The sequence below is a fragment of the Grus americana genome, chromosome Z, assembly GCF_028858705.1.
Source record: "Grus americana isolate bGruAme1 chromosome Z, bGruAme1.mat, whole genome shotgun sequence".
Classification (NCBI taxonomy): Eukaryota; Metazoa; Chordata; class Aves; order Gruiformes; family Gruidae; genus Grus; species Grus americana.
The window spans coordinates 71,645,174-71,669,226 of record NC_072891.1 but is presented as its reverse complement, the minus strand read 5'-3'; the positions used below and the strand labels follow the sequence as shown (position 1 = coordinate 71,669,226).

At 47.8% G+C, this 24,053-nt stretch overlaps 1 protein-coding gene across 7 annotated transcripts; it reads right to left on the bottom strand.

Annotated features, from left to right (window-relative positions):
• Positions 1–169: 169 nt before the first annotated feature.
• Positions 170–23,708, bottom strand: TBC1D2 (TBC1 domain family member 2). 7 transcript variants are annotated; one of them, XM_054811152.1, is made up of 15 exons: positions 23,687–23,708; positions 22,068–22,238; positions 19,048–19,553; positions 18,268–18,400; positions 17,241–17,382; positions 15,028–15,161; positions 14,233–14,420; positions 12,712–13,098; positions 11,745–11,855; positions 10,355–10,542; positions 8,693–9,163; positions 6,173–6,293; positions 4,184–4,369; positions 3,382–3,503; positions 170–2,686 (listed from the first exon to the last, which is right to left on the bottom strand). In XM_054811152.1, exons 3-15 carry the CDS (start codon positions 19,453–19,455, stop codon positions 2,485–2,487), a joined length of 2,793 nt encoding a protein of 930 aa, XP_054667127.1. In that variant the 5' UTR covers positions 19,456–19,553; positions 22,068–22,238; positions 23,687–23,708; the 3' UTR covers positions 170–2,484. The 7 variants fall into 7 exon arrangements, with proteins under 7 accessions (XP_054667127.1, XP_054667125.1, XP_054667126.1 ...); XM_054811150.1 differs by lacking the exon at positions 23,687–23,708 and adding an exon at positions 22,637–22,763; XM_054811151.1 differs by lacking the exon at positions 23,687–23,708 and adding an exon at positions 22,371–22,571.
• Between the last annotated feature and the right edge of the window lie 345 nt (positions 23,709–24,053).

The window sequence follows — 24,053 nt, the reverse complement described above, 5'->3', positions numbered from 1 at the left end:
TGGTGGGCAGTATGACCAGAGGAAATGGCCCTCAGCAAATACACAAAACAAAGAGCTGGTGAAGACACAACAGAAGACCCTGAGATGTCCTTCACTTCTGATTTCAATTAAGAATTATTTTCAGAATCCTCCATCAGGGACAACAGCTTGGTCCTTACATCTTCTACAGATAAGTTTATTTTTTAATGGGTCATTAAATACCACATAGACCAATGTTTATTTATATACTGTAGACATATGTCAGGTTATGGTTTGGTCTAATAATACATGTTTCAAATGCCTTTTTTAAAAAATATAAGGGCAGGATGGAAGAAAATATTTTTAAGCTGTTGCAAAAGACTGTAGGAAGAATATAATTGTAAGTATACTTCTGAATTCCATGGTCTTGATTTAAAAGATAATGTCTTTCAAAAGTCCGTAACAGTAGCAAAAATCTGTATTTGTGTGTACCCATGCATGTAACAGTATCAGTAAGATTAGCAATATCATCTGTAAAGAAAAACCTGCCTTTTGAGCTTCTCTAGCTAGGTGGCACCATTTTAAAGCCAATGAATTTTTTTGACCTACTGTGTTAAGACTCCAGTAACATTTTCTTTTCGTCCCACACTTTCAATGTGTGCAGCTGTCAGTGACATCAATAAGATCTACCTCACTCTTGCCCATATATCCACTCTTCCTAAAACCTCCTTTCCACTTTGATTACTTCTGTACTGTGTGGTTGACCTCCACAGCTCTCTCCCTACTCAGACTTTTATAATTCTTTGAAACTGGCTGATTTGGTCCAGCTGTGCCCAAGGCAGAGTTGAGGCAGACCGTGTGTCTCAGGTGAACAGAGGTTGGTGTTGTTTCCACTAGACTTTGTGATCTTGGCTACGGCCCACCTGGCTGAGAACAGTACAGGCTATGAATGCTTCTTTTCCCTTCCTCTGCAGGCACTGATGACTTTATACCACAAGACATTTAAAGGAGGCATCATCCACTGAATGAGCTTGGGTTCAAGGTCAGTCTAAAAATGTAGAGCAGAGCCTCCCCTTACAGCAGGGTCTGCTGTATGCTGTCAGTGCCAGCACTGTGGGCACACCCAGAATGAAGCACCACTCAGCAGGAAAGTGGGGCAGCAGGATCTGGCACCACATTAGGGAAAATAAGTTGTATTTATCTGAAGCACTTGATTCATCCTGGGTCTGTGGAGGACTGAGCTGCACAGGCAGGGCATCCAGCCCAGGGGATAGGTCAGCCTGGCAGGCAGGGGAGAAGGCCCCCATTCCCAAAGGTAGGCAGGGCATCTCTGTGTGCTAGACCCATGGAGGCCAGCTCCTTGGTTCAGGGGAAATTAATGGTTTTTTTCTAAAGAATATCAAGCCATCTTTTGTGATCTAGTCCAAGTGGTTTGCAAGTTCACTCCAAGTACCATATGCCATAGGTCAAACACTTTCAATATTGGAAATGCCTACAGTAAAGACCTCCTTCCTCCCACTATGAATGGGAAACAGAGACAGGGATATCAACATAGAAACCCTGCACAGGAAGAGCATAACTGTGAGGCAGAGAGAGATGGCCAAGTGTGAGGCGATCAGAAGACCCAGGTGTCCCCATTAGTCAAAGTCTCCATAACATTAGGCCCTGTCTGCAGCCAGGCTGCGGTTGGTTTCATACTGACAAGCTGTATGTAGGAAACTCACCTCTGGGAGGCACAGTGCTGCCAGGGTCAGGCCACCCATAGATGGCTCTGCTCAAAGCTAAACAAACAGGAGTGGTAGCTCCCAGCGTTTCCCAGCCAGGCAGGGAGACACTCTCAAAGACTTCCACAGGAAACAAAATAAACTGGAGAGGCAACTCCACTCTCCCACAACCCATTTCACTTGTACCAGCCTGAGTCCCATGCAAAGATGTCCTCCAGCTCCCAGGACTTCCTCAGGCCCAACACTCATCTGGAGGCAGTGTCATGACTCAGGAAGTGCAATGTTAAACACATGATCTCCTGGCAGGCTAGCCAATGAAGGCACCATGCCTTCAAAGAGCAGGTTTCCTTCCTGACCAGTTCAGAAGCTTTAGGTGTCAATGAAGGAATGCTCTCAGTTTGTTATTTCTGGTGATTTTACCTGTACACAAAGAACTCTTTCAAGCCTCCATCAGAAAAGGTAGAAAAGCCCTGCCTAGCTGGGTCTTTTGCATCATGACAACTTCTGTCATGGTACCACAACTTTTATTTCCTATGGACCTTCAGCTGTAATCCTGAACTGCACAGCACAGGGTGGGCTGAATGGGGAGAAGTACAGAAGAGGATGAACTCCTTTAACACATTCCAATCCATTACAAAGTCTGGCTTGATCCCCAAACAGTCCTACACCCACAGCCTTGCTTCCTGGGGCAGATGAACTCCTGCTGTGACCATCTTTTCCTCTCTGCTGCATCTCTTACAGACAGTTGCTACTGACGACCTTCTGCAAGGTGGGAGGGAAGTGATGAGGAACTCTGGTTTTGTTACATCTCTTCTTCCTCTTCACTACCAACCTCCTTCAGGTCCTGAGAACCCTGCTCTGCTCTCTCTTTTACATAGGCTGCCTTGATCTGTTCCAGTTCACACAGCTCTGCCTCCAGCTCTTCCCTGTGCATTGACCGTCGGTTCCTCAGCAGTTTCATGGGGAAGGGGTTTAAGTCATTGAAGGCAATGTTCATCAGCTTCCTACAATGGAAAAGACAGGTCTGGTGAACTGATTTACTGGCTACCAACAGATGGTAACAGATACACCAAGTACATCCTGGCGTAGGCAAAGAGTAGGGCCTCAGTTTTCAGCTCTCTGAGCTTAAAAGTCACCAAGCAGGAGAATCTTAAAGGAATCACAGGCAACTCCTTCTCACACAAACACCAACCCAAGCAACACTTTAAACAGCCTTACACCACACCACCTTTTAAGGTACTGGTGTGCAGCCACTAGTCTGTAGATGGTGGATCAGATACCAATTCTGATGGCCTTTGGGGGAGGAATATTCCTGATGTTGAGCTGTTCTGATCACAGAAATCTTCCTTTCAGACACACTACCACTGAAGGTCGTGAGCGTTGCTGTGTTACCAAATACCCCAACTACAGCTGAGAGAAACCCAGCAAGCGGCAGCACAAGTTCCGGCTGCTGCAAAAAGGAGGCTGGCTCAGACTTTGTGGCCTGCTCTGCTGTAGCATGCCTTTACCTAAGCCAAAAAAACTTTAAGTAACACCATGAAGGGAAAGTCAAAAGGAGAAAAACTGATCCCTGTCCCACGGACCTGCCAATGCACATGCATCTCTCTTAACAGACTGGTCACAACTCTTTTTAGGCTGATCTAAGAGGCAAGCAAGCACAAACCCAGGATGAAAGGTTCTCTACAACCCACAGTCCTACCTGCCATCCGTGATCATTCTCGTGAAAAAGCGTAGGTACTGGTAGATCTCCACACTGTCATGAATTCTTAGGATTTCCTCCTCATTGTATTTAAAAATTGCAAGAGCATAGCGGAAAATCACCTGGAGGGTTGAAAGGTATTTGAGTTGACAAAGTCTTAGGCAGCTGAGGGACTAGGCCCTCCTGGTGTGAAACAAAAGGTGGGACACACAGCACTGCAGAGCAGGCTGGACACTGGGCTTCTCCTGCTCTCAAGAGACTGCATTAGGGCAGGCCTAAAGAAGCTAATCCCAAGAGCCAGTTTACAAAAAAAGAAGCTAATCTCTGTGAGCCAGTTTACAACCCCAGACCATACCACGTCCTCCAAAAGGACCCCACAGGGATTTTGCAAGGGTTCTCCGGTTCTCCCTATGTAGAGGGGCAATGCCAGACTCATGTTTTCAGATACTAACTGTCTGCCCATCTTCTGCTCCCTGTATCTGTCATACTCTCAGCTGTGTCCAGGCCACAGAGCAGAAGACACCATGGCCTGTCAGAGAGCTGTTTCATAGCAGGACTACTAGCTAAAAAGTGCCAGGGATACTGTGCACAGTATCAGGAACTAGGTCTGCATACTGGCTGCAAGTACACACACAACACAGAGGCTGAGAGGCATCAAGGCACCCCAGGTGGGTGCCTAACAGGCAGGATAGGACAAGAGGCTCAACCCCACATCTCTTTGACACACGTGTATGTCCATTGCCCTGCCATCATGTCACAGAGGTGGTGCAGATGGGAGGAAGGCCTAGAGTGAGAGTTGCACCTTAGTTCCCTCGTACAAGAAGGCATCCCACACTCGGAGGAGGATGTCGCTGACCAGGCTGTCCACAAACGCCACCAGAAACCAATTGAAGGTGATGAGTGAGACATCAATCCGATACTGCTCAAAATGAGCCATGAGGCGAGGCAGTTTCTCTGACAGGAAGTCTTTGAAGACTCTCTGATCTACCTAAAGTTGACCAAAAAAAAACCAACAATGAAGTCCTAGTCAAGAGCAGTCCTGGTGTTGGAGGAGAGGAGTGGTGCAACAGGCCAGTGGCCCACACACGCCACAGTAATCACTGGTGCTGCCTTCTAGCAGTCTATCCTTTGTCTCCCAACCCTTCAAAATTACTAAGCAGTGTACTTGTATGTTGTACCCACTGCAAGGTGTGGAGCTGAAACAGGGCCAAGATACAAGCAGAGATACATACATTCTTCTCACTTAGAGGATCATATTCCTTCTCAATCTCAAAGTCAAGAGGGAAAATGCTGCCACATCTTCCAGCATTGTTCTTACTGGGTTTTTCTGTAATGTCATGAGCATCCCATTGAACGACAGGGATTAAAACCTGCCCAGGTCTGAATGACTGCACATGGCCCTACAGAATAAACATCTAGAATCCCTCTGACTTTGTAAGCAGGACCTGATCTTCTCGCTTAGCTTCTCTTTGTGGTTTGAGTACTGTCTGTGGTCTCCTTCTGGTTGTATAATCTGAGACACAGAAATGCAGTTGGTGAGACCCTTGACCCAGATCTGTAAAGGCTTCATCTCAGGAAGCTGTGGTTTCATGAGGGGAAGTGCTAAGGAGCAAAATCATGGTTAGGTCTTCCCCTATGCCATATCATACTACCGCCCCAGCTGTGTCAGCCCACTTAGCTGCAGCACAGTGGTGTACAAACCAAATAAAGTGATATGCTTGGTCTTTAAAATTTGCAAGAGCTAAACCTTAAGTTTTTCAGCCAACTCAGAGCTTTCACTTCATCAAGTCAACCCATCAAGCATCACCCTAGACCTTCCTCTTTACGTGGGTCTTGGCTAGACTTTCAGAGACCAACCAGGAGGTTAGGAAGTCTTTCTGAAAATAGCTCCCTCAGCTGCCAGTCTTTTCCTACCAAATGTAGGGGACTCTCTGTGTCTTTAGTCTGCCATGCTTTCCCTGTCAATCGCTATTTGTCATGTATTGAGCGCTGCTTATTATATCTCACAGCTAACTACCTGCTCCAGATAGACATGCTGCTATCTGCACAGTGATTTGGCTGCTTCCCGAGGCTGTGGGTTGGCCTCTCCACCAGCACACCACTGTCCCAGTAAACATTAGTCAACCAATTCAGTGGCACAATCAGTCACTCTCAGCTACTGATACTTGCAGCCTCATCTATTGTGAGCCCACAGATACAACCCTCTTCTCTCTGAAAGGATCACATACAGTAAAGACACCAAGGTCACAGCCAGCCTCACCAGACTGAGCACTGCTGGGTGCGGGTGGTATGGGCACGCAATTACAATTCCATTGAACTGTATGGGATTTATCTTGCCTCTGTGCCTGCCTGGGAGGACGCATCATATCTGATACAAAACAACACGTTTTGAAAACCTTGAAATCCAGTGACTTTGATCCAGGAGGGTAAGTTACTCACAGAACAACATCTGAAGGGCTGCATAATGATGCCTTCTACATACTTAGTTCTACACATGTCACAGTTTTCAGCTTCACCTCCTTAAAATAAGTAACTGGGCACCTTCCTTCTGACTAACCTGACCTTCAAGTGATTGCTCAGGAGTGGTGCCCAGTTTCCTAGTGATGGGGATCAATTTTGCTGCTCCTCTGAGTGTAACAACTTTGTACTCTCAAAGCTACAACACCTCTGCAATGGAGGGGATTGCAAGGTGTGAGAAATCAAACACACTACAAGTTGACTGCTTGCTTTTAAACTTTTACTGTAAATCACTGTATCGGAGCCCAAGCAGCTCTGTGGATGCTCAGCTCACCTGCGATGTTATCAGTGTGTCACTGTAGTAGTCTGCTGGCATTAGGTTCTCCACAATATGGACTAGGCACCAGAAAGCACTTTCCTCATCTTCGAGGACCAGGAGGGCAACAGCTGCCAATCTGTGATGGACAAGACATGGTAAGGCAATGCAACATTACAGGAGAAGACACAGGTCAGCACAGGAACTGGAGAATTCAAGATCCCTCTTGGCATGAGCGTCCAAAATATCAAACATGGCAGGACAGTTGGTCAGAGAGTCAAGTGATCTAGTCTGAGGGTTTCTGAAGGAACCATGGGGCTGTGATTTTTTCTCATGAGCCTCTGTCAGCAAATAGGAAGCATCAAATATGGAAATGAGGTGACAAAGCCAGACTCCCCACCTGATGGCATGTTCTGTAGATCTGCTGAAGTTAGCTGTGTGCTGATTTTGGCTATTTCAATACAGGAAAGAGCCCACTCGGAGATACTCCATATTATGTGACATAGCTCACTTTCCCATACGTTCTTCTACAGCCGCTACCCCCTTCAGCTCTGACTTATCCCTTTTCAGCCAGACTGGAAAGGTGATATCTAATATCAAGGGCTCTCTAGAGTGGAAAATGATTTTCTGAAGACCATCCAAAAAATCACAGAATCACAGAATGGCAGGGGTTGGAAGGGACCTTTGGAGATCACCTAGTCCAACCCCCTGCTAAAGCAGGATCACCTAGAGCAGGTTGCACAGGATTGCATCCAGGCAGGTTTTGAATATCTGCAGAGAAGGAGACTCCACAACCTCTCTGGTTCCAGTGCTCTGTCACCCTCAGAGTAAAGAAGTTTTTTCTCCAATTCAGACAGAACTTCTGTGCTCCAGTTTGTGCCCATTGCCCCTTGTCCTGTCGCTAGGCATCACTGATGCCCACTGACTGCCCCATCCTCTTGACATCCACCCTATTTATAAGCGCTGATCAGATCCCCTCTCAGTCTTCTCTTCTCCAGGCTAAACAGACCCAGCTCCCTCAGCCTTTCCTCATACAAGAGATGCTCCAGTCCCCTCATCATCTTCATAGCCCTCCGCTGGACTCTCTCCAGTAGTTCCCCGTCTTTCTTGAACTGGGGAGCCCAGAACTGGACACAAGATTCCAGAGGTGGCCTCACCAGGGCAGAGTAGAGGGGGAGCATAACCTCCCTTGACCTGCTAGCCACACTCTTCTTAATGCACCCCAGGATATTGCTGGCCTTCTTGGCCATGAGGGCACATTGCTGGCTCATGGAGAGCTGCTTGTCCACCAGGATTTCCAGGTCCTTCTCCACAGTGCTGCTTCCCAGCAGGTCAACCCCTAACCTGTACTGGTGCTTGGAGTTATTCCTCCCCAGGTGCAGGACTTGCACTCCCTACCAAATTTCATTTAATTCCTCTCCACCCAACTCTGCAGCCTGTCCAGATCTCACTGAATGGCAGCACAGTCTTCCAGTGTGTCAGCCACTACTCCCGGTTCTGTACTGTCAGCGAATTTGCTGAGGGTACACTGTTCCCTTGTCCAGGTCACTGATGAATATGTTGAATAAGGCCAGACCAAGCACCAACTCTTGGGGCACACCACTAGATACAGGCCTCCAACTAGACTGCACCCTCTGGGCCCTGCCATTCAGCCAGTTCTCAATCCACCTCACTGTCCACTCATCCAACCCACACTTCGTAAGCTTGCTTACAAGGATTTTATGGGACACGGTGTCAAAAGCCTTGCTGAAGTTGAGGTAGACAACATCTGCTGCTCTCCCCTCATCTACCCAGCTAGTCATTCCATCATAGAAGGCTATCAGATTGGTTAGGCATGATTTCAGAACAACAGGAATATCTGTTATTACAGAAGCACTGGGCCTCTATATTGCAGCTAGAACAACGGGAATAGCTTACACACTTTCCTCATGTGAAAAGGTCCAACCAGAAATTCCCTTCTTGCAGCTGGCGCCTCTTTTACTTGGTGGCACACTTCTAAGAAGTCTGGTTTTATCTTTCCTATAACCTTATTTGGGAAGTAAAAGAAGATTTTAGATTCCCTCAGCCTTCTCTTCTCCAGACAGAACAACCCCAGTTTCCTCAGTTTCTCCTCACGTCATTTGCTGCAACTCCTTCATCTCTAACACTTCCCAACACTTCCTCTAACTCTTCTCAGCAAAAAGGGGAATCACCAGGGTGTTCTTCTGCTGAGCACATTAAGACTTAGAAATTCAACTCTAGCCTCACGCTGTTATTCTGGGACTGCCTCGTTCTACCTCCTATAGCTGCTCCTTCCTATTCTGTAACTATGGAGATGCCAAACGAGTGAATCCTGCAGCCTGCTTGATCCCAGCAACAGCACTGAAGCAACTTTTTTCACTAGGTGAAAAAAGATACCAAATGCAGAATTCTGCATGAAAATAGCTAGAGCCAAGACTGAACTCTAGAGAGGCAAGAGCCTGGCGTTGATTGAACCACAGCCTGGAGTACATGTTCTCAGTGCTATCCCATGAAGAAGCAGCACACCTGGCTCCTCACCTGTTCAGTCCCTGGCAGTATCCAATGGCAAGATTGTGCCAGGAGAATGCCAACAGCACCCTCCGGAGCTTGGGGATGAGCTGGGAAGTGGGAGAGGAAAAATATTTGTTGTTGGTCAGTGTGCGGGGCAGGTCGAGCTCAATCTGCCGGCAGGCAGGGTGCTCAGTGCTCTTGCTCTGTTTTAACAGCCGCTGGTAGTGGTCAGACAGACGGCTACAGTGCCGGTTGACAATCCACCTCCAGACCCGTTGCCGATGCTCCACTGGAATGCCACATCGGATCAGGCTCTTCAGCTCTGCAGAGGGGCTCAGCTCTCCCACACTGTTCCACCTGTCACGGAGGGGCTTCTCTACCACTTCCTGGCTCCGCAGGTTGTTGGACTTTATCTCCAGGGCTTGGATTTTAGCCAGAAGTTTCCAATCCTCAACTTCATAGTCAGGTACAGTCATAAACCCATACTCATCATACTCACTGGAGGGACACAAGGCAGAGGTTAGTTCAAAGGGAAGTGCTAGTACCTGTATCAAAGGCTCACTGCTTAGGGCCATGCCACCTACAGCCTGCTGCCAGGTTCCTGTCTCCCATGCTGGAGCACAGGTACTCTTCCTTCACTCCTCTGGCACCTGCATGTGACAGCCTGCTATGCCCACTGTGTCAGAGCCTTGAAGACAAATGAGAGCCTGCAGTGATGGCGCACACACACATACCCAAATGCAAGTGTAACTTTGCTCTGAGCTACAGCGCAACCTCATCAGACCTCTCACTTCGCCTGCGGCCCTGCCCCTAAGGGAGTATCTAGCTCGACCTGTGTACCTTCTCCCTACCATGTCCTAGTGCAGACAGTTCTGTAGGAAGGGACTGCAAAGGCTTTGGGACATCAGACCAAAGAACAGAGATCCACAGTCCCTTCTGATGTCTCCCTGTACACAATGCAAATCTCCTACTGATCAGAAAACACCAGAAGTGCTAACAGTACAGATTGTTGAGGGTTTGTGCATCATCATTCCACAGGCAGGATACTTGCAAGATATCATTATATTCTTGACAGAGAGATGAAGCCTGGCCTTGGGGTCTCATCTTCAATGCCACCTGGAGAACCTGCGAGCCTGACAAAACAGGTGAAATGGAAACTGCTACAGAACTGGGGCACTAACTGGGCAGGAAAGCATAAACACAAATGCAAGGACCCTAGCAGCGCTGGTGGCAAGGCTCTCTGGAGGTCTCCGGTCCAGCCTTCACTGCAGAATTGTCCTCAGCACTAGAACACAGCAACAGTGGCTTCGTATGGCTAGGACTAGAAAACCCCAAAGGATGGAGATCTCCGACCTCCCAGGTGGCCTCCTCTCCTACAGAAGGAGTTTATGCTCATGTCTAGTGCTAACCTCCCAGGCACACCATGGCCATTGTCACTTGCCATACTGTCTGTCATTGCCAAGAAAAGTTTAGCAGTTCCATCTTTAACTTCCCCTTCCTGCAGTGCTGCTGTCAGATACGTATGATCTCCACACCACTGAACTAAACCAGCCTTCTCAACCTCCACTCCTAGGTCATGGCTCCAAGTTCCTGCTACAGAAATATCCCTGGATCTTTCTTGCCTGCTCATTACCCTCCATGGCCAGATTCCTACAAGTGTGTGAATATTCCCATACTCTTGCCTCTTACCTTACAGGGTTCAGGTTAAAACCTTCTTCTGCTTCTTCCTTCACATCCCACTGGAGCGCTTCCTGGATAAGGTTCCTCACCAACTCAGCATGGGAGCTGGGCAGGCCAGGCAAAGCCTCCTGCAGCTTCCGCAAGACTGTCAGGTATTTGCTCTCCATCTGGCAGTTTCGTGCTTGCAGGCAGGCACACTGATGGGGAAACAAGAGGGAATGAGCTGGCTCATTGATGGTTCTTCCTGTGTTGCCACTGCTCTCTACTGGCCTGGCCTGCACACAAGTGGCACTGGTACACAACATTTCTCAAGTACAGGAAGACCAACTGAGTTGAAATAGCAGGGCAGTCTCTGCCACCACCATACTCCTGGGCACACAAAAGTAGAGAAAAGGCATGAGGACAAGTTCCATAAGTGGGGAACTGAGGCCACACAGGTGAAAAGACCCACCCAGTGTCTTGCAGGAAGCTCAGTGAAGACTCCTGCTCAGTAGGAAGCAGCAGTTGAAAACAAAACCAAAACAGAAAACAGAGAGAATTAGGCTTCATATAGAGGGGACAGAAAGGAGCGTGGGATACTGTTGTACTACTTTAATCAGCATTTTGCCTCACACTGAGCATGTTGGCCTGATTACTTCATTTCTGAAGGTTACAGCAGTTTCAGGATCAGAGAAGGGCAGTAAGTTAGGAGGAAGGCAGGTTTTTAAAGGACTAGAAACCAAACAGATATAAGAATGGCAGTGACATTTCGGAAGCAGCTTTCTACTGTGTTCCAGAATCCAAGACTGTGGAGACATACCTTAAAACCCAGGGAAGTAAAACCCAGGGAAAACCCACAGAACAAATGTCAGCACACACCACCAGCCTGGGGAAGTGGTTCAGGACCAGAAGGTAGGATTAAACAAGACTGAGAGTAACCAGGTTATGCACACTTACAAGGCTAGAAATAAAAGCAGAATTTAAGAATACATAAGAACTCTGATCTAGCTGTAGGATGTGAGAGCGCTGCCACCTGGCAGTGCCAAGCCTGGTAGAGAAATCAAGACTAGATGGAGCCAGGGCTCAGTCAGTCTGCCAGCTTTCAGGAAAATTTTTTGGTTCCCTACATATAGTGTCATTTGTATCCAAAAGCATAGCTGAAATGCAGAAATCTGGGTTAAGTTTCAGCATCCTTAAGATTGAGCTTTGCAGGCATTTTACTTTTATTGAAGAATGAGAATGATCATGTCTAATTTGGGAACAACACAAAGCAGAAAAAAAGGCAACACTAAAAAAAAAACCACATTGGGAAGAAAGCTTATTCCTGGTGTGTTTTGGACCAAAATCCATTCCAGTGCCAACTTTGGAAAGAAATTAGTAACAGCTCTTGCCAAGGGAAAAAAAAGTCATTTTGCCTTACCTTCATCAGGAGGGCTTTTTCATTCTCAGCAACACTTGTCCAGAGTCGAGTAACCTGGTGGATCTCTGAGTTGAGAAACTGGTTCTGAGTTTTGTATGCATCAATATCATCCTGCCATGAAGCAAAACAAGTCACACAAGGAGAGCTCTTGAGGGACTTGGAATGCCCTCCCAGTTCAGTTTTTAAATCCCAAGAGGGACCTCAGGTGGGGATTGTGTTAAGGACAAGAAAATATCTCAACAATTTTGTGTTCTGGGAAGAAGACAGGACTCCCCAGGACAGATATTGCCTACAAAGGAAATTAAGGCATAGCGTTAAATAGAAGTGTCATGCATAGACAAGACACTTGAAAATGCTAAGTGCACTGCATGTACCTGCACAGAAAACACAGAGAGATCTGAGGGATATAAAGCCAGAGAAGCAAGAAAATGAGATGAAGAATATACATGTTTTGTTCTACTTTTTAAAAAACTGACACCTATCTCAACCCCATGGCTGGCAGCAAAAATAAACACACTCCCACAATGCAGTAAGTGGCTCTTTGGGCAATTCCCCACCTCATGCTAACTGGTCATTATAACTGTGCATATAGTGACATACAACAGGCTGGATTTGAAAAAACCAGGATGCATTGGGAAACTTTGCAAGAGGGAAACACAGAGGAACAGAGCTAGTGAAGGCAGCAAGACTGCAGCTGTGAAGCAAAAGAAGAGCAAAGAAAGAGGCAGGCACTGAATGGTGACACAAAGTCAAACAAAACAGGCTCTGAGCTGAAGCTGAAACTGATGCAGATGGTTTTGAGCATCCTATCGGTAGCAGGTGAGCCCCTTCCAGCCTGCCTCTGGTTCAGAGACAGACAGAGCAACTAGCAGAAGTATACTCTGTGCTTCCCACAAGGAACACCTTCCCACTGAACTAGAGGGCACAGAAATGGGAGCCTCCAAATGACCTATGCCATCTCACACACCTTCAGGTGCTCAATCTTCTCCTGCTGCTTATACAAGGTCTCTGCAGTGATAGTGTTGGCTTCTTGCAGAGGGTCAGAGAGTTCGTGGGCCATCTGTTCTGTCAAGGCCATGATGACTTCCTGTTTGGCGTGGTTCTTCTCCATCAGAAGTTGCACATGTTCCTTGAGTTCCTGGATGTGGCTGTCTCTCAGAGTCAGCATCTGCTCTAGTTTCTTCTTATCCTGTTCAAGAGCTTCCAGTCGACTAGTGAGATCTGCGATTTGTCTCACTTTGTGGCGCACCAGCTCCAGCCTGTCCTTATCTTCTGCTGCAGTGAGATACATGCTAGATACTCGCTTCTCCTGCTGGGCTGCCTCCAGAGCTTTGTGAAGAAGTTTTACCAGCTCCTGGAAAGGGAATGCAAAGCCATTACACCACAATGCTGCCCAGGGCAATGGCATCATGGACAGCACAGACCCAGCTAGTAATGAGTGAACAGTGAAAGGTCCTCAGGATCTTGAAATTGACTCCTTTCAGAAGCAAAATTGAATGCAGCAATCTTGAAAACACAGTGCCTCTCCAGTAGAGAAGCTCTGCTCTCAGAGCTGGGCCTGAAGGGTCCCTGCAGCAGGCCACAGATGACTTGACTTTAGGTGGACTGCTAACAGACAAGCTGCTGTTCATAGTGACTGAATTCTGACTTTCTACAGCCATCCTTCTTGGGAGGCCCAGCAGAGACCAGAGAAGCTGGAGATCTGGTCAGCAGTGTGGTAAAATAGGAGCGCGGGAAATAAAGCAGTCTGCATCTACCTATGCTACCAGAAGAAAATTGCTGTATCAATTTTCACTTTCCCTTTGCCAGAGTCCTCCTTCATTCCATCTCACATGAAGGCACAAAAGCTTTCCCCAGCAACATGCTGCTGATTCAGTTTCTGCCATCTCAGCCATTTAAGGAAGCAAATCAAGGATGCAACTGATTGCCCACCACGGGACCTGGCTCTCCTGCTTCTTTTGCTAGAAGAGCTACCAGCATCATTAGTGGAGAGCCTGGCACTGCTTCATGCATGTGAAGAACAGTACCATTCAGGAGAGACAGCCTTTGCAGTGACCCACACACTGACTTCCAGAGTCAAATCACCTCTTAGTGGTGGATCACTGTTCAAAAAGAATGACCTGCTGTTAACAGCAAGACTCACCATGGCAGTTCCTGCCAGTGTCACAGTACCTATTCAGGACTGTACTTCACACATTGACTGAGCAATAGAGATGCACCAGCAAGACACCTGCAGAGTGCACTCAGATTTGTTTTGCCTCCCTTTTCCAGCCCATCTGCTAGCTGCACTTTCTAGCAATGGCTGAAGGGCATTCCCTTGCGCTGGGCACAATCAGGCACATACAAAGATGTAACACCAGGAGCTTCAGCTGGTCCCCAGTGAGTGCCTGCTGAGCACTGCTCAGCCTAACACCAAGGTATAAGGGAGACCCTGTGACCACTGTCAAGGCGCTGCTCTTAGAAGCAGCTGACTATTCGCCACACTCACCTTCTGTGACTTGACTTCTTCTGTGAGTGTCAGAATCTGTTGCTGTAGGACACTCACATTATCCATTGGGTTCCTCTCCCTAGACAGTTCTTCAGGCAAGCCTGGGAAGCCACTGTTCATCCACTTGGCTTTCCTAACCCAGTTCAGCCTGGACTCCATCTTTCCATCCTCTGGGATCTGCTCCTTAACTGAAGGAAAATAGGGTTAATTTACACAGAATTGTGGTGCTACTATGGTCTCTTGAGTCTTGCTGTGGGGGGATTCACAACAGCTCAGCAGAGAAGACTGACACACGACAAGGAAAATTGACCTGCTAGGATCCACAGGGTTGAAGGACTGACAGTAGGGATCAGCCACAGGTACCCCCAGAATAAACAAAGCTGTGATGTTTTATGCTACCTGTTAATCCACCTTGCACCCTGCCCATCTATCTTGCACACAGCAAATGCAAGTTACCATCATGGAGAAGTAACTTCCCAAGCATGCAGTGGAGATGCTGAGCTTAGCCTGTAAATGTGCAGCAACTTAAATTCTACTTCAAAGAAATACCAATATGGGCTGGCACCATGGATGGTATTTTTGCCTCTGCGAAGGTTCCAGAGGTAGGAGATAGACAGCTGCAGCCTGAATCAGAGGCAAAAAAGTCAGTCTTGTGCCAACAAGGAAGGGGCCTGAGACAACGTGATACAGTTTTCATGTCCCATTGCCACTTTCTCTCTCCATTTCCTGCTAAGTCTGACTCCCCGCTAGAGGGCATCATACTCAGACCAGCTCACACAGCTCAGTAACCAGCACCTGCACACCCTGCCTCCACTTCTTCCTCTTGCTCATCTGGGTTCTCAGGGTGTTCCTGGAATTCACTGAAGCTAAAGACGTTCCCATTGTTCCCCCAGAGCTGCTTGGAGCCACAGATATTGTAGACAGTGTTTCTGAAACAAGAAGAGATCAAGACAGCCTAGTGAACAGAAGTCATGATCACTGCAGATCAAACTATGGAACACCTTACCTCTCCTCATATCCCACCCTGCCTCCCAAAACCTATCTCCTTCATATGCTGAGAAAATGAACTGTTCACCACACTGGTGGATTTGAGAGGAGCAAGATAGTAACTGGCTCCACAGGAAGGTGCACACAAAATCAGTACCAGCACAGCAATGTAAATCAGCTGGAGATCTTTCCCCATGTGCTTGAGCCCTGTACATAAATGCATCAGGCTGGACAGAGGAATCAAAGGTAACAGTAGACCAACTACATCCCTCCCTTCCTTCCTCCCTCCTCTCCCTCCCTGTAGCTCACTAGGGAAATCCCCAAGTGCCAAGAAAAGCTCAGTTATCTACAGCACAGCCAAAACTGCCACAATGATCACATTTGAAGCAGCCACAGGTCCTGTGCTCTGAACCACATTTAATAACCTTGCCACAACAAACTCAGTAGACTTCGATGCAGTAAAGAGATTCAGGAACAAAATTGCAATCAGACTCAGAACCATTTTGTTACAGCTGCTGCTATCAGATATTGCCAGAGGCAATAAGAGATGACTTTACAGCATCACGCAAAACCAAAAATGCACAAGTATTTTCTGTAAAATGTATACAGGAAAGTGAGATAGTTGCCTGTCTCTATAGAGGTCTTTTCCCTTCTCCTCCTGTGTGGCCCATCAGCTAAAACAAAACAAGCCTCTTGTTTTGAGATCTACAAAAGACTCAGTGTCAACTACTTCCTAACTGTAAATGAAGTTGGCATTTAGATATTGTTCTCCTTTTCCCTTGTTACTGTAAGGCTCCACAGCAGAAAAGCAGACATTTCTGACCTCAGGGAAGATATTGGCACATAAGATCAGCAGACCTTCATCCCCTGTAGTCAGCAGTTGACACTCATCCAATGCAACTTTCCGACTTCTCTGTACCTCATGCTGCACTTTGGTTTTCCACTGAGACAGCAGCAGCTCGGGGATATGATCAACTTAGCTGAAGTCAGACATGCTACACTCATGAAGACCCAGCCTGATATGACAGAGCCTGAAGAAATGTTCACAGAACCAGGGGAGCAATACAATTTGAAGCTGAAAAGAGGCAATTGTTATTCAATCTAGCAAAAGCAAGGCTGGGGAGGTGGGGAGGAGATATGATCATATTATTTTTAATCAAGTGAGAAGAAGAGAATGCGTAGCCTGCAAAATAATGCAATTGATTCTGATCCTCTTTGGTCCCATGTGGGATTTTTCTTTCTATCAGCATCAATTGAAACCACAGTAGTGGTGGTAAAAAAACTATAGCCAGCCTCCCCACCAAAAACATTTGGCAGGTGCCAGGCTACCTGCCACACCTTTGGCCACTTACACATATTTGGTTATATGTAAATAAGTGACTAGGACAGACTTAAAGAGGTATTGATGGGGGTTGGTTTTGTGCAACTGCCCAAGGATTGTAACTTGTAGCCTTGATGGAGTTACACATTGCAACTGCAGACAGCAGGATCATTGTAGGGAGTGGGAATATTCACATACTTGAAACTCCGCAAGGAGTAGCAAGCTGTGCAGTGTTAGGCCATATTACAGGCTCAAGTGCCTTTTCCTTGGAATTCCTGCTTTAGTGAGTGCACTTCATTCAAGCTCCTTTGAAACCACTTGAAAGTGATTATGGTCTTTTATTACTAGCCTACAGAATACAGCTCAAACTGCCTGTGTGCCCTTCTAGGACCAATGAGCAGATGCATCGCAGTAGGCATGCAAACCACTACTTACACTGAAGAAAGCTTAACCAAGCCCTAGGTCTGCCACTAGGATCTTTGCTAAGACAGCTAGATGATGTAAAATGCATTGGAACAGGGGATGTGAAAAGATCCTCTCGCAGGAAGTTTACTTTCACCTGGAATATCCTTCAAAAAGCTGCTTCATGGTTCTTCCACCTAGGCAAGAGTCCTATTTCACACAATACATGACAGGCAAGGAAGGCACAAAGTGGCAGGCCAGCATGTCAACCACACTGCAGCTCTCCTCACGCACTTACTGTATCTCTGTCCAAGGGTGCTTAAGGGAGATGTTCTGCAAAGCAGTAGATGTTTGGGGTGCAGGCAAAGACGCTGCCTTTAAACCCACTGCTTCTGTTGGTGTTTTCACCGGAGGCAGAAAGTCTTCACTGTCAACAACATCTGTGTAAAAACAAACCAGGACACAGAAGCAAGTGAACAACACAGAACTCCATTGGACTTTGGCTCCTTCAAGCATCTTAAGAGGCACAAGATTTTACTACAGGTATACATTTCAAGTTTAACTGGCCAGGTGGAAAAAGGACAGCAGAGCAGGTTTCCTTAGTTTTAGGTCAAATTACAGAAGGTTCCATGTCAAATAGAGTCAACTATTCAAAGACAATCAAATGACTTCAACCATTTGTATAGGAGAATCACTAGCCCTAAACAATCAAACTTTAACCACCTAAAGGAATAAGGAAGGGAGCTGTTGCTGTTCTTTACCCCCATTGTAAACAGTGTTTGATGGATTTAATGTGCAGATAACACTCCACAGTTTGTTGTAAATGCCAGAACCTTTTAGAGCAAACACTTACTAGGGAAGGGGCTATTTGTTTCAAACAAAATGTGCATCTAGCCATAACTAAACAGGTGGATCCCCTGCTTGTGCCCTCCCCTGATGCACCAGCCTGTGTATTCCCACTGCTAGGAATGCATATCTTCATCCCACCACCACTGAAAAAAACCTTGCTTGCTGTAAATTTCATAGGCCTGAAGAGGAAGGGGATATACCAAATGTGCACATTTCACGTGTGAGGAAAATGAAGACGGAATTTGTGATCATAAGATAACTGAGCGTCTCCAACCACACACTATGGATTAGGAGACAGCCCATTCACATTCATCCATAATAAGACCAGAAGTTCCAAACATCAACCAAGCATTGATAGTTGGCACCTGCATTTAAAAACCTGGCCAAAACCTCTGCCCGCTTGCAGATGAGGAGCACCATTCATCACGGGGGGGGGGGGTGAAAGCAAAAGAAAGGCTGACATATGCAATACCTACTTGTTCTGCCAGCCAGCGGTTCATGCACAAGCTGGGAGCTGCCCACAGGAAATCTGCTCTGAGTGTTGCAAAATTCCCAACGTCTCATTTGTAGCTGCTGCAGCCAGTACATCATTGCCTGTTTGCTGATTGCCTAACATAACACAAAACAGGAAGGGAAGGGGAATAACCTCATCAGCAGAGGACACATCTTGAAGGGCTGACCGCCACTTTGCTGCCCAAGTCAGCAGAAATAAAGGCCAGCCTATGCTATACCATCTGGTTCTAACTCTGATTTGGGAGGCAGAGTAAATCTTCAGCATGGCCTTAGCAACAGAACCTCAGTGGACCACTGACCTAATTGTAAATGTTTTTTTAGTTAACTGTGCTCCAAAGCTAAGCAAAAATGTCATGATTATTTTAGCCAGGAATTGCCCACAGAACTTAATAGCGATTTGCACAGAGATAAAAATCTAGCACAGGTTCCTGCTGGAGCAACCATTTTAGACAAGGGAGCTCATTTCTGTTCAGCAAATTACATGTGGACTGCAGGACTCCTCAATGATTTTAATTCAGCACCCAGTTCAGCTTTTACTCCTATTCTGTTAAACAACAGCCATCTCATAAGTAATGGAGTCCCAGTCTTGCCAAAACAATGCAAGTAACTTAGGTCCAAAGGGTAATGGTCCAGGCTGGGAGGACTGAAGTGAAACTCAAGCTAAGAGGTATCTTAGCAGAAGTGTGTCTGTCCTGATTGGGAATGTTTCATAACGGCCCCCACAAGAATATGCTGCGCCTTACCTTCAAAGTAAAAACTCTGCTTGGCGTTCTGATTTCAAAAACCCCTTCCCCATTTTCCACCTTGCAGTCAAAACTGGCGTTGGAGAGATCAATAGACCCCAAAGGGTTGATGTCCTGTGCAGTTCTGTAGTATAGTAAATGACATTTGTTTTCATCATAAAAGAACCAGCGAGACTTCCAGGTCTTGATGGGGCCCTTAATGCCCAGCTTATTCAAATAGCCACACAGTTTTTTTCTGGATGTTTCCCTGCTGGGTTTCAGCTGTGTGTTTTCCAGTTCTCCAGAAGAGGAAAGTATGTTGTCCTCTTTCGCTGAGGCTCCATTACTGCTGTTATTTTCTGGATTTGACTCCACTACATTGCCTGGAGCAGCAAGGGGACAAGCTCCACTTTCTGGTCCTTTTTTCATCTCTTTCAGGAAATATAACCAGAATCAGATTGAAACAGGAAATTCTCTAGGTAAATAAGTAACAGCGGATCCCGACTATATCATCATTGTTATAGAACCTGCAGGAAATGAAAAAGGAGGAATAAGCTCAGATCTGGCATATGACAAAAAAAAAAAATCCCTAGCTTTCAAACTGCCCAGCCAAGGTCTCCAGCTTCTACTTTTGGTCATTGCTCCCTGCCTTCCTCGGCTCAGATGACCTCTATCTATCTGTTTTCTCCCTTTTCCATTCCTAAATTAGCCTGGACTAGCAGCCAAGAAGGAGTACCACAATCTCTTGAGTGAAAAATAAGTACAGTTTGTGGGCATACTGTGGTGGGTTGACCTTGGCTGGAGGCCAGATGCCCACCAGAGCCGCTCTCTCACTCCCCTCATTCACTAAACAGGGGAGAAAAGGCATAACGAAATGCTTGTAAGTCGAGATAAGGGCAGGGAGAGATCAATCGCTCACTAATTATCATCATGAGCAAAACAGACCAAACTTAGAGAGGGAATTCATCTAATTTATTCCTAGGCAAAACAGAGTAGAGGAATGAGAAAATAAAATCAACTCTTAAAACACCTCCCCCCACCCCTCCCATCTTCCCGGGCTCAACTTCACTCCCGGCTTCAAACCTTCCCCCCCCTCAGCGGCACAGGGGGACGGGGAATGGGGGTTGCGGTCAGTTCATCTCACGGTGTTTCTGCCGCTTCTTCATCCTCAGGGGGAGGACTCCTCTCATCGTTCCCCTGCTCCAGCATGGAGTCCCTCTCACGGGGTGCAGACCTTCAGGAGCAAACTGCTCCAGTGTGGGGAGTCACGGGGTCACAAGTCCTGCCAGCAAACCTGCCCTGGTGTGCGCTCCCCTCTTCACAGGTCCACCGGTCCGGCCTGGAACTTGCTCCAGCGTGGGCTTCCCACGGGTTCACAGCCTCCTTCAGGTGCCTCCACCTGCTCCGGCGTGGGGTCCTCCACGGGCTGCAGGTGGAATCGCTACACCCCCTCATCCTTCCTCCATGGGCTGCAGGGGGACAGCCTGCTTCACCATGGCCTTCACCACGGGCTGCAGGGGGATCTCTGCTCCGGTGCCTGGAGCTCCTCCTCCCCCTCCTTCTGCACTGACCTTGGTGTCTGCAGAGTTTCTTACATCTTCTCACTCCTCTCTCCGGCTGCAAAAGCTCTCTCTCTCTAAGTGTTTTTCTTCTTCTTAAATATGTTATCACAGAGGCACTGATTGGCTTGGCCTTGGCCAGCGGCGGACCCGTCTTAGAGCCGGCTGGCATTGGCTCTGTCAGACACAGGGGGAGCTTCTAGCAGCTTCTCACAGAAGCCACCCCTGTAGCCCCCCCGCTACCAAAACCTTGCCATGCAAACCCAACACACATACCAAATTAATAGCAATAACCAGGGCAGCTGAAGCCACAGACAACAATGTTAAGTAACAGTTGCAGAAAACATGGCAAGATAACAAGCTCTGGGGGAGCACATACTTGGGTCAAGGGATTTCAGGTAAGTGTATCCTGGCATTTCCTCTGAATGTTCAGCTATTATTTTAAACCATGGTGTCTGGAGAAAAATCCGGCCTTATGCAGTATCCTTATAATTCATTTGCATCAGTTGAGAATTGCTGTTAAAAAGCCTGCATGTTATGTGTTAGGTCTCCATCCAGTGGCCTAACATGATGGATTACGCACCAGAGAAAGCAATATTGTGATCCTTGCAAAAGAGCCTTGGTTGCTCAGTGGCCAAAGTAACCTGCTGGGTTCCCAAGAGGAGTGCAATGTGCAAGAGAAAAATAGAAAAATAAGGCTGGAAGGAATCTGTGAAGATACCTAGTCCAACCTTCCTCTCAGAGAAGGGGCTGGCTTCAAAGCCCTATCCAGCTACTGAAATCCACATTCAGATGAATGTGCAAGGATGGCAATTCTGCCACGTTTCTGAGCACTTTTCCAAATGCTTAATCATATGACAGGTGAGATTTTTTTGCTCAGAGCTGCAGGCACCCATGGCCCTTGTACAAAGAAAGCTAACACTCCAGAAAAATATCTATAAATAATTTCTTGCATTTTTTCTTAAGTAAAAATATGGTTTAAAGATCAATAAAAGACTACCAGAAGCTTCAGCTCAGACACTAACATATCTGAAGCAAACACATAAGCAAATAAATTGTTGCAGTGTAAAATCAGTGGGAATCCAACTGCAGACACAAAACTATTGAATACAACAGCCAGCTGTGCGACAACAGGTGAACAGAGATTAATACAGCGGAGCACACAGAGATGTTGCCCAAGCTCAAGCTCTTAGGAATGACTTATCCTCATGGCGGAAAGAAAGCCTGGTACAAAGGAACCATCATCAGGAGGAAAAAGCAGTCTCAACTCTCCCTAACAGACCCTGGGGCTTTTATGGCAATACCAGCATAAGGACCTCCTATACCATCTGAAAACTCTGTCACATTTCTACCTCTTGCCAGCATGATGTTCCACAGGTCCACACCGTGGATAGGATCAAGTAAACATTTTAGGTTCAAGCACTAAGTTATAAGGAGTCATGTCAGGTCTGCATTGCAAAGCACTAGAGGAGAAGATCTCACCTCCGTAAGAGAAGCGGAGAGATGCCCCTGGAAGTCACCATCTGCCGGTGTAGAGTGTACTGCTGAAGGCACCACCAAGCAGGTAACCACTGCCTCCAAAATAAATCCAAAGGCCACAGAGGAGGGGCTTCTGCCTTGTTTCCTTCAGTGCAGTCGCTGCCTGGGAACTGTCTGAAAGAGATATTTAGCTGAAAGCCGGTCTGACACTGACTCATGAATGGAAAGGGAGCAGGGTGAACCCTGCACAGACCTTTTTGGAGCTGCTGGTGTGAGCAGCACAAGGCAGCCCCCCCCGCCCCTCACCGTGCCCCCCCTCCAGCGCCGCAGATGCGCCTCCCAGCCCAGCTGCACCGCGCTAGGGCACAAGCGAAGGCTGTTGGAGCCTGGCACAGGGCTGCGCTGCCCGGCGCCGCGGAGACCGGACCCTGGCACCACTTGTATCCGTCCGGCCCGGGGCGGGGGGACCTGAGCGCCGGGCCGGGGGGGAGGGAGGGGAGCATCCGGGCCGCTGGCCGGAGGATGGCGGGGGTGGGGTGGTGCGGGGGTCCTGCATCCCCGGCCGGGGGTACCTGCTCCGGCCGCACGGGCTGCACCGGCCGCCGCCCCGCGCTTCCTGCCGGGCCGGCCTGGCGGCGGGGCCCGGCGGGGCGGGGCCCGGCGCAGCCCGGGAAGGACGGCAGGAACGGGGAAGTGGAGCAAGAGGAGTGCGAGGTGGAGGACGCCAGCTGCAGCTGCAGAAAAAAATAATAAAAAAGGACATTTCAGCCGGGTACTGGGAAGAAAATGATTTACCGGGGTGATGACATTGAAAGCAAGCCCAGAGAGGGACAGCTCGTGGGGTGAAGGGATGCACCCAAACCTGCAAAAACGCCAGGGCAGTGACACAGACCCGCTGCTCACTGGACCCCACAGTGCAAGAGCCACAGCCGTGCAGTCGGGGCAAATTAGATAAGGCAAGTAAATTTCACACAGTAAAAACAGTGGTATTTGGTTCCACAGGAGATCAGAGGCCAGTAGGATCAAGCTGGGCCAAAGGGTCTAGACTGACTCCTGGAGAAGCCTTCAAAAGAGGTACTGCAGGGCATAGAGCTGTCAGAGACTGCCCTAACACAGCGGTGCAGGTCCTGGGGCAGCACAGGGGGATGGGGCGCACAGCACCACACAGCCAGGCTCACATGCCCTCTGGCAGCTGCCTTTCCTCCTGATAGCGCTGCCAGGCCCTGCTTATCCCCAGGATAAGGAGTCTGTATGGCTTTGACTATCTCTGCATGCAGTGATACCTGAGCCTTGATGACATGACTCGTTTCCACTGGTCTCAAGAAACCTCTCTCTGACTTTAGCCAACTTTACCAAATTTTATCACCGACTTGAGCCAAGTTTAGTACCCCAGCAGCAAGAAGCAAAACTGTCCTGATGTCTGGTGGCCCATCCTTCCACTGGCCGAAGCTCCCAAACTGTAGTGCACTTGAAGCTGATTACAGCATGCAAACTCTACACGTTTCTGTAGCCAAGACCAATTTGACCCAAATTCAGCTTGCATAGTGGTTGGCCATTAGACTGGATCAGCACTGATGGAGGCTAGCCCCACTAGTCAAAAGGGGAAAGTGTGAAGGATATACCTGCAGTTGCATGAAGTCTTTCTCCCCTCTGAAGGCTGAGCTGCCTTCTCCTCCCCCTCAGCTGCAGCTGGAAGGAGAGGACCAAGTGTGACAAAAAGGGGTGTGTCAGGGCAGCACTGGCCTACATGTAGGCTGCCCTGGAAATGCCTTAGAAGTCTTATCTGGAGGTCAACTGGTTAGTACCACCATGGCTGCAAAATAACCGTCTCCCTGTGTTAACTTATACCCTGTCACAAGCATACGTAACTACACAGGGAACTGAGCTGGTGAACAGTCAAAGCACTGTTTTTTTGTTGTCTAAACAGACCGAGCATGCGCTGCACAACTCACGAAGGGGAAGGTGGCTGTAGGACCAGCAGCAAAGGCA